Source organism: Gavia stellata, chromosome 19 (genome assembly GCF_030936135.1).
Source record: "Gavia stellata isolate bGavSte3 chromosome 19, bGavSte3.hap2, whole genome shotgun sequence".
NCBI lineage: Eukaryota > Metazoa > Chordata > Aves > Gaviiformes > Gaviidae > Gavia > Gavia stellata.
The window spans coordinates 3,206,433-3,221,232 of NC_082612.1; the positions used below are offsets into that span (position 1 = coordinate 3,206,433).

At 41.3% G+C, this 14,800-nt stretch overlaps 1 protein-coding gene across 1 annotated transcript in view; it reads left to right on the forward strand.

The window, feature by feature from the left end:
- WRN (WRN RecQ like helicase) overlaps positions 1–14,800 on the forward strand; it is a 45,622-nt gene that overhangs the window by 23,903 nt on the left and 6,919 nt on the right. The window contains exons 20-31 of the mRNA XM_059826798.1: positions 1,221–1,322; positions 1,692–1,784; positions 3,119–3,260; positions 6,886–7,056; positions 7,136–7,230; positions 8,735–8,810; positions 8,967–9,040; positions 10,618–10,699; positions 10,981–11,093; positions 12,023–12,137; positions 12,703–12,828; positions 14,568–14,730. Of these exons, the coding sequence (XP_059682781.1) occupies positions 1,221–1,322; positions 1,692–1,784; positions 3,119–3,260; positions 6,886–7,056; positions 7,136–7,230; positions 8,735–8,810; positions 8,967–9,040; positions 10,618–10,699; positions 10,981–11,093; positions 12,023–12,137; positions 12,703–12,828; positions 14,568–14,730 (1,352 nt within the window). The remainder of the gene's footprint in view (positions 1–1,220; positions 1,323–1,691; positions 1,785–3,118; positions 3,261–6,885; positions 7,057–7,135; positions 7,231–8,734; positions 8,811–8,966; positions 9,041–10,617; positions 10,700–10,980; positions 11,094–12,022; positions 12,138–12,702; positions 12,829–14,567; positions 14,731–14,800) is intronic.

Genomic DNA, 14,800 nt, shown 5'->3' on the forward strand with positions numbered 1-14,800 from the left:
GAAAATGTGTTGACTTGGAACCGTTCTGAGAAATTCTTTTCCTGTGTACATGCAGTACTAAGTATGCTACTCTTTTGCTAGAAAATAATCCACAAGTGCACTAATGTTCATGAGTTTGTCCTTGTTCCAGTTCTGCTTTCTGAAGATGCTTTGCAAGGCAGGCAGTGATAAAACCTGGTCAGTTGTCTTGTAAATCACCTGACCTGGTTTTAGACCTGTCATCACCCCTTAAGAGCGCTGATGCTGTAGGATTACTTTTTTTCTCTCCACTACCTAGATATGTAAATGGAGAAATACCTTTTTTTATTCTGGGTGGGGGAGTCCTGGTTGTAGAGGTCTGCCGTTAACTTTGTCTGTAGCTGCTGTAGGACCACAGAAATGTCCGAACTCAAGTAATTTGAACTTGTGTCAGCAGACTGCCAGAGTCTGTGGAAACTGTATAGTTCCCTGCTCTCTTTTTTCCAGGCAGGCAGAAGCTTCCTTAGCTCAACTTTGAGCTGGAATGGTGTAGCTGCATTAATGTGGTGCCCAGCACCTGCAGTATTGGCTTGTCTGCTGTGCCGTGTGGCACAGTGAGGGTGGTTCAGATGGTAGCTCGGGTTTGGCTCATGCAGCAGCTCAGAGCATGGGCAGAGTGCGTACTCCATACACCTATCAAGTACTCTCACGCTATTTTCTCAGTTGGATGCTTCCAGCGACTACTATGAAGTGTATTTAATTAAGTAACAGGTAGATGTGTCCTAACATGCTACCTCCAAGTTTCTTAAAATGATGGTATCTTAGCATATTTTGTCATCTGGCAGTGGCATTGATGAGAAATTACCAGAGTTTGTCTGGAAAACTAAAGACTGAGGGGAAATTGCCCTCTCTCAATGCCCTTTGCTCTTGGTTTCCTACTCTGTGCCTTCTGACATGGATTTCTGGAGCTTAGTAGCTCATGGGGTTGGAAGAAGCTCTCTCTCTCCTGCCCTGTAAAGAATAATTGTCATATGTAGAGGAATATGAACAAGGTCATCTTCTGAGTATGCCCTATGCTATAAGGATCAAGACCGCGGAGAAACAGGGAGGCAGTTTGGGTCTGGTTTTAGTAGAATTTTTTTTCTCTAGCTGTTTATGGTGAATTTGACTGAGACAGTTGTCTGGCATATTTAATTTTTGGTGTCAGACGGGGGGATAGTGGTCAGTATTTAAAGCTCTTTGTTTTTCCTGTTGACTGACAGGCATCTTCTAAGTGAGATTCGCAATGAAAAGTTCCGGCTGTACAAACTGAAGATGTTGGCGAAAACGGAAAAGTACCTTGTGTCAAATAGCTGCAGGAGAAAGTGAGTACTGGAATCTATTTAATGCTTTATGTCATTTCAGTCAGCTTTGATAAGAGCCATTGTGACTCGGTCACAACTGGAGGTTGTAACCAGAAGGCACCTTACACTCACGGTGTGTTCCGCAAACACTTTTTACATTAAAAAGCGGTATCAAAAACCATGGCCTTGAGCATATTTATGCATACACATCAAGTGTTTCCTTATTTACTTCTCAAAAAAGCCCCAACTCTTTCTTTAGAGAAATCAAGGCCAAATAATTGGCTCCCCAGTGAATTAATTAATGATGCTGATTTCACCTCTGTTTTCTGCAATAAATTTAATGTGTAAATTCTTGGTATTGTATTTAATTCCCTACATTCCCTTGGGTAGAATCATCCTGTCTCATTTCGAAGACAAACAACTCCGAAAGGTTTCCTCTGGCATCATGGGCACGGAAGAATGCTGTGATAATTGCAGGTCCAGGTAAGCTTTCTTCCCCTAAGACTGATACAAAAGGTTACGTTCTCTCGTGCCGATTTACAAGCAAATATCTAAAAGAATTGACTTTTGATGCATCGGATCGTGCAGATGTTCAGCCTGAAGTTTATCTTTGAACGACTGTCTCTAACCTCCTCCTGCATAGTTGAGCAAGCCATGAGGCAGTTAATAAGCTTTAAGTTAGGCTGCGGGGAAAGCCTGTAAACGAAGTATGGTCACAACTCCTAAAAGGGTTTAGAGCAACACTCTTAGACGGTGAAATACATTTTTTTTCATCAGTTGAAGTCCTGTTAAGTAATTATTCCAAAAGAAAACACTTGCAAGTGGAGCGTGATACCATATGTGTAAGGCTAAATTGCTGGCGTGTTAAGGGAGCTGTCCTCCTGTTGCGGCGTGTGCTGACATATGTTCTTCCTAGCACTGCTGCTAATCTCGTAGATGTGCTGAAGGGAAGCCGGGGGTCGGTAGTCACACGGGTATGAGCAGAAACACCTTCCTCGGTTTCTTCTGTGTGCATGTACACGCTTTCCCTGAAGTTATAATAAAGGATTCCTTGTTCTTGCTGGTAGCCTGAGGCTTCCTGGTCAGAGACAAGATGTTATGCTGTGTTGCTTTCTGGAAAAATGTTATCAATTCAGCTACACTTCCTGTATGCTCAAGGATTAAGAAATCTTGCCTGACCTCTACTAAAACTAACCAAGAGGAGAATTTGAAAGATCGTAATTTCCATCTTTGCAGTCATGTTGCTATGCCAGTAAAAAGCCACATAATGAATTTGTGTTGCAGAACTGAAATTGCTTGAAATAAATCATTGTCCTCTTTCTCCTGCTTAGAAGTGATTTGTGCCAATAATCTTTTGATGGGTTTTTCCAGTTGGCAATAAATGCGTTAACAAACCCTAAAAAAATCTTTAATGGGGTTGCTCTTCTGTTTTTTTCCCCTGTGTTATTTAAAAAAAAAAAACAAACAAAACCTCTTTGCTCTTAGATGCAATTAAATAAATGTCTTGTATGCCTAAAACAGTCCAAATATTCAAATACAAAATTCAGGAGATTGCTGAGACAACATTGTTCTGTCACAGCAAGTACCATGAAAAACTGTTTATTGTTGGGTTGGGTAACGGTCTTAACCACAAGTGATTCTTGACTTGAGCTTGGTCTCATGTTTTCAGTCCTAGTTCTTTACACTTAAACATGTTTAATTGTTTATATTTAACATCAAGTGTGTATTTTAGTTACCACTTGATAGACAAAATTTGAAAGAAGGGGAGGGGACTTTAGGGGGTGTGTGTTAAAATTGATTTTCTTTGTGCATTTCAGAGCCTCTTGTTTTGCAGTCTCCAGTGACTCAGAAGGTGGTTTACAGGACTTTGGGAAGCAAGCATATCAGCTGCTGTCTGCAGTGAGCGCCCTGGAAGAGAAGTTTGGAACTAGAGTTCCCATTCTGTTTCTCCGAGGGTCTGTAAGTGATAGTAAAAAAAACCTTGTATGTGTTCTGAGAGTGGAGGGACTGTTACAGTGTCCCTCTCACTGATACACCAAACAGTATATTGATACACTACATTTTTCTCGGAGAGATGGATGTCTGTAGAGAGAGGTAGTCTAGGCTTTCTGAAGCTGCTCAGCAGCACTTCCCATGCAGCAAACTAGATGGTTGTCTTTTTGAAGGCAACAGCCATAAAAATAGCGGACCTCCGAAGCACGTTGTACTTAATTTCATGCACATGCAGCAAAGGAACAGTTTCTGCCTCCAAGCTCTTGCCATCTCAGTTTTGTTATTCTTAACAGTGCAATTTTCAGCCCTCTATGATGCAAGAGTTCAGCTTAGAAATAGTACCTGTTATTTGCCTGCTGTGGAGCTGTCCTGTATTTTGTGGGTTTTTTGAGTTGGTTATTGACAATTGTCTGTTAAACACATGAATGCCAGGCCAAGTATTGGCAGAAGTTCTAAAGCTCTAACTGTAAGACTTGAGCTTTTGTTTTCTTTACGAAAACATCAAACTCACTGTAGAGACAGTAAGTGTTTTTTCGTGAAGATGCATGATTTCCATTATCCTGACAGGAATAGCCTTTTTAGAATGAAGAATAAAAACATCTTTGCTTGGTAATTGGTTTATGTTGGAATAAAGCAAATGATGGCTTGCATTCTAGTTTTGTACTGCTGGCTGACTTGGAGTAGTGAGATGGGAAGTAGGATACTAGAATGAGTATAAATGATATCTACATACCTTAATTACAATGTTTTCTAAATACTGGGCAAGAAATTCACCAGAAATAAAATACAAGAGTAAGAACAGAATTGCTCTTTATGTTTACAACCTGGGGGGAAAAAAATCACCTGTAGCACTTGATAAAACTGTGTGAATGATATCCTTTTTTTCCTTGAAATAAGAAAGTTAAGTTGCTCGTTGTCACACAAGTGTATCTAGGGAAAAATATTCTGTAACAGATTTTCATGTAGTCTTGATTTGTTAATTTATTAGATGTGAAGATGATGCCAAATTTGCACTGCAAATAAGGAATAACCCTTTACTGCCTACAAGAATACCCTTTTCTGGGCTAACATAACTTTAAAAAATGTTTCTTTACTTCGTTGCCTCAATGTATACTCTAAGTGAATGTATGAAGTAATCAATATCACAGTAAATTTACATACTGTATCTGTCTGAGGCTGACTGGTATGTTGCTTTTAAAACTTGTTTATATTTTACAGAGAACTCATACTCTCTAAGTTAGTGGTATTTTTTTGCAAAATCCAGGCTGCCTCCAACAGGCTTTGGGTGGACCACAAGGGAGACTGTGTTTCATTCAATATTTGAAAGCTAAATCAGACCATAAAAGCGAACAAGGTCCTCTGGGAAACTGAATTAGAGCTCCATTGGCAGAAATATTATACTAACTCTGCTAGACGAAGAAGAATATGCAGCTCTTAAGGTCTCCTTTTATCAGCAAACAGGGGAATTTGCAGCTATTTCAGCAACTATTTTATTGTTGTTGGTAGTCTCAGTGACTGGTTGTGAGTGGCTTTTAGTAGTACCTCTAGCATTTACTAAGTTGTACAATGCTGAAATTGCTATTTTGGCTTCTGTTGGTCAGTCCTATGCCAAGCTTAATTGACAATGCTTAGCCCAAGCATGGGCACAAAGTTTACTATTTTGCCTCTTATTCCTTTTATAGTTGTTTCCCTTGTTGAATTTGTTCTCTACGTCAAAACCATGCTCTGAGAATGTGCAGCCTTTGGAGTAACTAACATAACTGGTATAAGCGAAAGGTTAGGAATGTAGTCATGCTTTGAAGTAACGTGTGTTAAAAGTTGAATGAGGGCTCTCTAGAAGAGAGGATGTGGGACTTGGCGCTTTCTCTTTGCCCGCTGACTAGGTGACTCCCTTGTGTTCACCATCAGGACTCTGCCCTGGTCCCATCCAGCAGCAAGCTGAGTCCCTCTTGCCTGCGGCTGGTTGCTCCAGCTTCCATCCCCTGCTGCTAAAGGTCTGAAACAAGCCCTTCTTCCTGCTGCTTCTCTGACTGTGCGTGCAGGATAGCAGCTCCTTGACCGTCTGAAATTCACCAAATTGCTCCTTACTGTGATCCCTGGAGATGGTACGGAGCACAGCAGACCACTGTGTGCTGACCGCTGCCTATCCTGGATTTCTTTCACTTGGCTTCCTCTTTTCTTCTACATCAGCCTGTCCTCTTGTCCTTGATAAGGAAAACTGCATTGTTGGGATAGGTGCTCTGTGTTGGCATAGTGCCTAACACGAAGGGATTCTGGTAGAAGTACTAACGTGAATCTGGAAAACGTGTGTTAACAACCAGCCCTATAAATGGCGAGAGGTGAGCCTTCACCCCACTGTCTCCTGTTGTCCAACACTGTAATGGTTAGTCACACCCCCTGCTTTTTTTCCTACCACCCCCTCCCATGGGATGTCTTTATCGAACCAGCATCACAAATGTGTGTGTGTGTGTGTATATGCGTACGCTTGCTGGAGGATATGATTGGTGTATATACATGCACATGTATATAGTAAAAAAAAATTACTTGTTTGACCACGTAGTTTTCCCCAGTGGAGAGGGATTCAGCAAGTCTACAAATAACAGGATCTGAAGCTTGCCTTCCTGTTGATTTTATGTTCTAGTGATAAATTGGAACTTCGTTCTGTCTGAGATGCTTTTACCTGCTAATGCCTGATTACCCTGTTACTTCCCTGTTTCCGAAACTTTCTCTACTCTTCAGGCTCATCCCAGGAGTTAATCTTTCTGTGAATGGGGCATTAGTCCCTTGATATCCATTTGGGCCCCAAGTTCAGGGTGGGCGAGAACCCATCAGATGGGAGCTAATCAGCTCTTTTTAGAGGCTGAACCATTGGTAAGAGATGAGTAACGTGGAAAAAAAAAACCAAAACCCCAAACAAAGCCCAGCTTTCAATGAAGGTCAGAGGAGGAGGAGTAGAGCAGGCATCTGTAGTGAGCTTGCTTCTGGCTTTGTACGCCTGTCCTGGGATTTAAACAGGACTTCCAATTTAGTTTTATTTCTGTAAGCTCTTTTTAATTAAAAACAGGACTGGCAACTGCTTCTGTTTGAACTCATGCAGTGTAAGATTGACCTGAACTGGTTCAATACAAACCACACTAGATGACTGACTTCATTTGCTGCTGTGGATGGCTGGGTCGTTCCTGTAACCTCCTCCATATGCCAAGGGAGTTGTTGTAGCAGTTCTGTGATCTAAGTGTGGGTTTGTCTGGGGTCTTACTACAAAAGCAAGTCATGATCTTGTCACAGCGTTGGCAGAAGGTGCAGGAGTGGATTAGGTTAGTAGAGGTAAAACTGCTCTTCAGGTTACATGAACGAGGCAATAGGCATGGTTTATGCTCTTACCATTGAGGTGCTGTAGGTGTGGTTATTGTAATGGGTATTATGTAACTGGAATGAAATATTTTGGCTTGTGACTTTTCCTGTAAAGCTCTTCTGTGGAGAAAAGTTCTCGAGGACATGCTCCTCGCATCTCAGGTTTTGGTTTATTGGTTATATTGGAAACTTTCTTCCACGAGGACTGGAGAAGCCTGAGCAATTCTTTCAATGATTTCAGAGTTCTCAACGCTTGCCAGACAGATATCGAAGACATCCTCTCTTCGGTAGTGGGAAGGACTGGCCGGAGAACTGGTGGAAATCGCTCTGCCAACAGTTGATAATGGAAGGATTCCTCAAAGAAGTCTTTGGGCATAGCAAGTTTGCGACTACATGCGTGCTTACCCAGAAGGTACTCTTTGTTGTGAAAGTACCCATCGACAGCTTCTTTGAGTAATCTATAGCTAAGCCATATGGTTTATTTCTTACAGGGTAGAAATTGGCTGTTAAAAGCTGGATCTGCCTCAAATCCAAGTCTTCTATTACAGTCCAGTGAAGACCTTAATCTGCATAGACCTCTTAGAAGGTAATCATAGTACATATGTTATCTTCAGTGCTTGTTTATTAATTTAACAGCAGATCAGTTTCTGAAGCCGTTCTGAGACAGCTAGGCTGGAGAGGAGACTTCTGCACTTGATTTTTCTAGCGAGAACTTTCCCTTAAGCAATATCGTGATACCAAAAGAAGTCATTGGGAGTGTCTGGATAGACACCTCTAACTGCTGGTATGAAAGGTGACATGTTGTCTGGTCTTCCTGAGAGCGCGTGGCTCGCAGCTTAAAGTCTGACAGTGCCTCATCACCGAGGCCTTCAGTGGAGCTAATCGGATAGTCGAGTAACTAGGAACATTAATGGGGAAATGTAGTTGAGCAAAACTACCAAAAAAACCCAGTGATTTTGTGTAGCTTAGAAGCATGTTGTGGCAATGCATCCTCCTGGAGAAAGTAATCAGCTGAAGACAAATAAATGTTAGAGGAAAACCCATCAAGATTTATCTTGTTTCTAATGTTGATGAGAAATTGTCAGACTTCAGAGCAGCTAACAACTTGCTTTCGCAATTACGCACTTGACCTACTTTATCATAAAATTTAAGCTGAGAATGAAACAGAAAAGCCTTTATTCTAAAAAGAATGGATTCAACACAAATGTGTAGTAGTTTGTCTGTCTTTGTGTATTTCTTTCTGTGAAATTTTAACTATTTAAAGTCTTGGTGAGCAAGTCTGCAAAAGTGGGGTGTTTTTTCAGTGGTGGTCAGGTATTTGCCATCAGGGTATATAGCTCCAAAAAAAGTATGTGAAGTTTTGCTTGCCATCTTTTGCTTCTGGTTATATTTAATAAAGAGCGTTGTGTTGGTCTTCACAAACACTGATTCTGACCAGCCCTTGTAAAGTGAAAAATGATCAACTGGAGGTTGCAGAGGCTTTGCTGTGACAAGAAATAATATTAGAATAAAGCTCTTCAGTGCTGGCCTTAGGAGCCTGTTCTGGTGTCTAAATTGTCTTAGTGTGGCAAAAAAAGGAAAGTAAACCGGGTAATGACAAAGTACGATTTTTCTTTTGCCTTCTAACATTCTACTGTTGTGGCTCTTTCAGCTACTGTCTGCAGGTCTTCTAGAAGGAAAGAATTGCTTATTATTAAACAGTAAACAACAGTGAAAGCTGTGTGCTTAGTACAAACCAGAGAGTTGGTAGTTGTTTGTTTTCTCCAGTGACAGGATCTTTAAAACTGAATCTTTTTCAAGTGTTGTCACAAATTCCATTTTTGTCACCAAAATCTTTGTTTCTTCCTTAAGACAAGATTCTTGGTCCTTGTTAAAGTTCTAATATTAACAGGCTTTGAGGTCCTCAGTGGTTTCTCACCAAGAGTGGTTCTAATAATTGAAAAATAAATAGAATTTTTGATTTGCCAAAGATATCCCTGTACCAAATTCAAATCAGTTTGCTTAGCAAAATATTAATTTCTTTAAATGGCAGTGTCATTATACAAACTACTCGGTCTGATTTGATTAAGATAAAATTAATTTTACTACAGTGGTAGACCTTCGCCTGTGCGCTCCACACAGCTCTCCCCAGACACAAAAGGAACAACACAGGCATCAGTCAAGCAGGTCTGTATGACTACAACCCCTCTTGTGCTCCGTCCTTGTTGGTATTAAAAAAAATCTTGTGAGTGTATTATGGTGTCACAAACTAATATTTTGCTGTTAATGGCAACTTCAGTGGGAAGACTGGTAAATAAGCATTTGTTTGTTCTTTTTTTATAGATGTCTCTGTATGAAATGTTTTCATATGAGAGAAAAATTAAAAATTCTCCAAGAAGTAATAACATGCTTAACAGGTACAGTATTCTAAATTAAAACAGAATTATCGAATTTTGACTGTGTTAACAGGGATACTGTTTATAGGATGAACCTTAAAGCCAGCGTTCTCCTTTGAAGTGACCATAAAAGTGTTTGATTAAGTACTTGCCTTTTTCTTTTTTAATACGTTAAAATTTGCCATACACTGCATTATAATTCAAAAAATTAAACCACTGCAACATTTAACACGCTTTGTGGAATTTGGCAAGTTGTGTTAAATTTCAGTATACTTGCGGTGTGGGTCACAGGCGAAGCAAGTTTTATTAATTGCTGAAGTGCCAACTTCCTCACTGGTATTACTGCAAATTCAATAGCAAGGAAAACAGCAAGTGTTGATAAAATGAAGCAATAGCAGATTTATATCGGATACTTCTACTGGGCCTACATTTTTTACTGTCTTTCATGTGATGGTTGAAACTGCAGTGGGTTTTAACTTGCGATGATAAATAAGAAATGAAGAATAGTTGGTTTTGAACAGTTTGCAAATAACTGACAAAGTTGTGACTCTTAAAGCTTCAAGAAGTGAACGTATGCCTTGTGCAGGGACTGTAAGTGAGCATGTAGGTTTTCTGCCTTTCTATATGAGTCTGGAGAAGACCGAGATCAAGTTGAGGCTCTCTGAGGTCAAAAGAAATAAAACAAGCTTTTGCAAAAAGCAAACCAATTAATTTGTTTCCCTGGGTTGTCTGGTGCTTAAGATGAAACCCACCTTGCATTTCTGAGCAGTTCAATTCTTCCTTCAGGAAGCAGCCTGATGCTGGCAGATGACAGAAAAATAGGATATGTCACTGAAGATGAATAATTGCCACTGTAGCCATGTGAAGCAAAATCATTTTAGGGAAGCTACCATCCAAAGCAAGTGTTATGCCACACTTAGCTTAGGAAAGGACGCTCTTACTCCAGCTTGTCTACTAACAGATATTGCAGTATAATCATAGCAGTCTAATTAGGGGTAAATGTCCCCAGGTACATGAGCCTGTGGACTGGTAGCTGTGGTGCTGCTCTCTAGGCAGATGTGCTTAGTGGTAACATCAGCGAATTCTGCTTACGGCACACAGCTGTGTCCTTGTCACTGATGCTTTTGAAGTTAGTAGTTCTTGTTGGCCTAGATTAATGTTCTCAGCCATGGGGAAAAATGTAAGGTGTTTCTCGTGGGATGCTGTCAGAATAATGTCATGAACAGAAAAGTGCTTGTAAGAACGTGCTTTTGTTAACAGTATGGGAATTCAGCTGTTGGTAGGGATATTGGTGGGTTGGTTTACTTGTTTTCCACAAAGCTGCAGTTTAATCTGCTTGAGCTTTGTACAGTAAGAGGCTCTTTTTCTAAGTTACAGGTCCAGACACAGATGATTTCTGTTACATCAGGGATACTGCTGATTCTGCCCCAACCAGCTCAAGTCCTGTATGAGCGCAGCACTAGCATGAGGTGCCAGACCACAGTCTGGTGCTGTCAGAGAGCAGGCAAAATCAGTTGGGCTGCTGCTCTCCCACAGCCTTGTGTGAAGTTCCTGATCTAACGCAGGACTTAAGTCACACTTCATTTATTTTTTTTTAGTGTTGCAGAGCACTCACCAGTGAAATATTCTCCTTTGAAGCCCCCAGAACCTGTTGCTTCATCCCGAGAAAAAGAACTAGAGGTAAGTTTTTGCAAGAGGGAGTATATCTGTGAATTGCGGCAACCTGCAGACCACCGTCCTCCTGTGCTGGAGCAGCTGGCTTGGGCAGCTCTTTGTATTACAGAGATGTTTTGAGTAGAAGTCCTAGAAGAGGATTTTAATATGCTAAGATGAATTAATGGATGGTGTTTTTTTGTTATATTAATGGAAAGATAAGGGAAGCAATAACTTTTCCTCTCATATTACTTATACCTATGTGAGTGATCTGGAGCTGCTTCATGAGAATTTGGCTTTCTTCACAGACTGCTCTGTATGGCAAGTTGTTGACTGCTAGACAGAAGGTAGCTAATGAGAAGGTAATTCCTCCAGCTGTCTTAGCAACCAATAAGATCCTGGTGGAGATGGCCCGAATAAGGTAAAGCTAGCATGCATGCGTGTTGTACAAATTGAGAAGGCTGCAAGCCAAGTCACAGATAACCTTTCTGCTTTTTTGGGAGAGTATGCCTCATTGGTAGCAGAGCAGCTCTTTTCCTGAGGATCTTCATTTGCTCTAATACCCTTGTAGACCACTGACTGGTTTAAGTTAAACGGTTATGGCTGTCAGACTTGCTTCTTCAATCCAGTTATTTAAAAGAACAACACCAAATGACAACTTTGCTTCTCTTTGTATCCAAACCTCCTGTTAGGTTGGCCAGTCAGAGGAGGAAGGTGTAAGTTTTCTACTAATCCTTACCTTGCCATCTGCTTCTGTCCAATGTGTTTTAATAATTTTAGTATGCCCTTATCCTGCTAAGGATCACCTACAGGTCAGGAGCTGTCCCCTAACTTGCATGGGTAGCTCTGTAGTGTAAAAGAATAAGCACAATGTAGTGTTGCCTTCAACTACTAAAAGGAGGGGGGGGGAAAAGTCTTCGGGTTTTTTTTCTCACTGTGTGAGAGGGTATTGTGGAGCAGCTCAGTTGGGAAGGCACCTCAGGTCCCTTCCCCAGCTACTAAAAGGCATTAGACAATAAAACTTTTGGAATGTGTATGTTGTTATTCCATGGAAGAGCTCTGGGCTTAAGTGCTCTTGGGAGGTGAAAGCAAATTAAGATGGATGTGGTAAAGTGATCCTCCAAAGTATTAAGCAGCAAACTTGAAGTTTTTGCTGTGGTTAAGCTTCACGATTCAGAAGTGGAAATGGTGAACTTAACTAGTTGCTGAGACGATGAGGGTACGGTAATAACATTTTAAAGTTTTGGCTAATAGATCTGTAGTCCAGGCACGTGTCATTTGGAGACGCTTGATGTTTCAAAGCATTGGCATAAGATGCTTCCATGGCTTTTACTATTCATCCTAAACCAGGCCTACAAATGTTGAGAATGTGAAGAGAATTGATGGTGTATCTGAAGCAAAATCCACCATGTTGGTCCCTCTCCTGGCTGAAATTAAGGACTTCTGCCAAGTGAATGGTTTGCAGGTACGACTTAGTAAAGTGTCTGCTACTTAGCAAGAGCCTTAAAGACATAATTTTGCCTGCAGCTGTTGGACTCTGGAGTCTTCTTTGTGCTTTACAGAAAGCTATTATGATCTAGGAACGGGGACCAAAAGCATTCCTGCTTGTTTGTTGGGGTGTTTTAAGAAATCTGTGTTGAACAAAAGATTAAAACAAATGGAGGCCTTTTCCCGTACTAAGCAGCAGACTGAATACCACAGTTTGTTCTGATGGAATAGTTTGACATGTAAGGAGCAACACCTAAGAAGTTGTGTTGACCTGGACGCTGTTTTTCTGGTTGTTTGGTTTTTTGCAGTCCCTTGGACGATCCCGTGCTTGTTTTAATAAGATGGGAGTATGTGGGTTTCCATCTGGATTCCCGCTTTGCTTTGGGTTTTTTGTGGAACATGGACTTGTGGTCAAAACCACGCTCTGTAGAGATGAATGACTCGATTTATGTTACTCTTTGAAATCACTTCAGATGATGGGAGGGTGATCCATTGGTTGTCACTAGGATACAGTTCTTCTAAATCCTCTTTGTCTTGCTTAGACTGACGCATTCCCCACATCTGGATCTGAAGATCAGAAAGAAGCATCTCCTTGGAAGCGTCCTAGAGCCCTCTCTCCCTCAGAGCATGTCACGTATGTCCTGTTTCAAGAGAAAAATCTCTCTGTGGTAAGCTCTTCCCTGTGGATGTCCCTTCCTTTTTCAAAGCTAATGGTGGGGATGCTTTATCTAGAGGAGAGGGATTTGCAAGTTCTCTTGAGTCTTCTGCCCAGTGCTGGGGCGGGGTTGCTTTAAAACACTGAGGCAGTATCTTTCCTGGCAAATGGTAGCTCATGTAACTTAATTCTGTAGACCAGCAAAAGCATGAAAAATGGGGCTCGCTGTGAGGTGGGATACAGTGAGGCAAGATACAGCTCCTTACTGGTTACGATGCCTGCACAGATTGGCAGGGCATCAGGCAGAATTGTTGCTGTTACTTTATTGGCCTGTTTCAGTACAGTTATGAAGTGTGCTTTTCTAGTGCAGGTGTCAATTCTGCCTGTTTCTTTTTTTTCCCTTTTCACAGTAGTAAGGGCATACTTCACTGATCCAGTGGAGTGCTGGAAAGGACACCGAGCATGGGGCTGTATATAGGCATATCTTTGAGGTTAATAACCACTTGGGATAAATTTCATTAACTCTGTTTGTGGTTTAGGTAGCAAATCCCTATCCCTTTGCCTATGCCACATCCACGTCTAAGACTTTCATGTCAAGAAAAAAAGCTCATGGGAAGATCCAATGCAAAACTAAAGTCTTAAAACGAAAGTGCTAAGTGTTATCATGGCTTTCTAGTTCAGAATTTGGAAAGCTGTGTTTCCTGTTATGAACAGAAGTTGAGGACAAGTTACCTGTCACATCTAAGCTATTGAAGTGCTACAGGGCTGTGGCTGAACTGGCATCACGGCATGTGCCCTGTGAAGATGAGCCTCATGAGCCACTTCGATATGGTTTTATTTGTTGCTTTTTAATTCTACTGTAGGAAACTGAAGTTGCTTTGAGTGTTGCTTTGCCCCTCCCAAGAGTATGGGTAAATCTTTCCAGATAGTGTACCTAAGACTGATTAATGAGAAACAGTTGTATAATGATTAATGGGTAACTTGATGCTCTGTATCCACTAATCCTGATGATGATATGCACAGTGTATGTATTGTCTGAGGAGAAATCAGTAGAAGCTTGAAACCTGCTCTTTCGAGGACAATGAGTAACCAGTTGGAAATCTCTCCTTGAAAAGTACAAGTTTAGGTAGATGGAGTTTGAGATTTTTCTTCAAGGCAAATGTTTTCAGAAAATAATTCATCTAACAGATGTGAAAATGAGGGGGAACTTGTTTCGGCATGTTCTGCATAGATGTTATGAATCAAATGGGCCACTGGAAGGTTGGGTGCATCACACTACTTAGCAGGAGACATCTGAAGCTTTGACACAAACTGAAGTAGGAGCTTGGTTGATACTCTGACTTAACTGTGAGGCGAGAGCATCCGTTTCCTTTGTGGTAGAAATTGCTGGGATTCAGCTGCCACAGGGTGGAAAGGGAGCGGTAGCGAGTGCTGTGACACAAGGGATGTGAGCTATAAGCAGGCTGTAGTAAGCCTTTGAGGTGGCTGCACAGCATCCTTTCTGTGTAGAACCTCTCTTCATCTGGAGTAAGGTCAAGCTGAGAAGTAGTAGCTTCAAGAGAAAAATGTTCTTCACAAACTGGCAAAGAAATGAGAAATACTAGGAGTCACAAAATGTTTTGAGAACTTGGCACTGCTACATGCTAGTATCCCCTGACTGCTTTTTGGGAAAGGGAAGTGCCACGTTTTGAGCTTTCGGTTGTATTTCGGACACTTCTGCCACCTCAATTCTTTCTGCCTTTGTTTCCCTAGAGGACTATAAGTGAGAGCAGATCTCTGCCTCTTTCTGGGGTTGGTGCTCACCTGTTGCAGGCGATGAAAGCTGGCTATCCTGTCAACCTGGAGCGGGCTGGTTTGACTCCTGAAGTTCAACAGATCATTTCTGATGTTATCCGTAATCCTCCCATTGACTCAGGTGAGCATTACAGCCCTTAACTGAACCTTCTCTTGACAGCAGCATACAGATGAAGGAATGAAAAACAGAC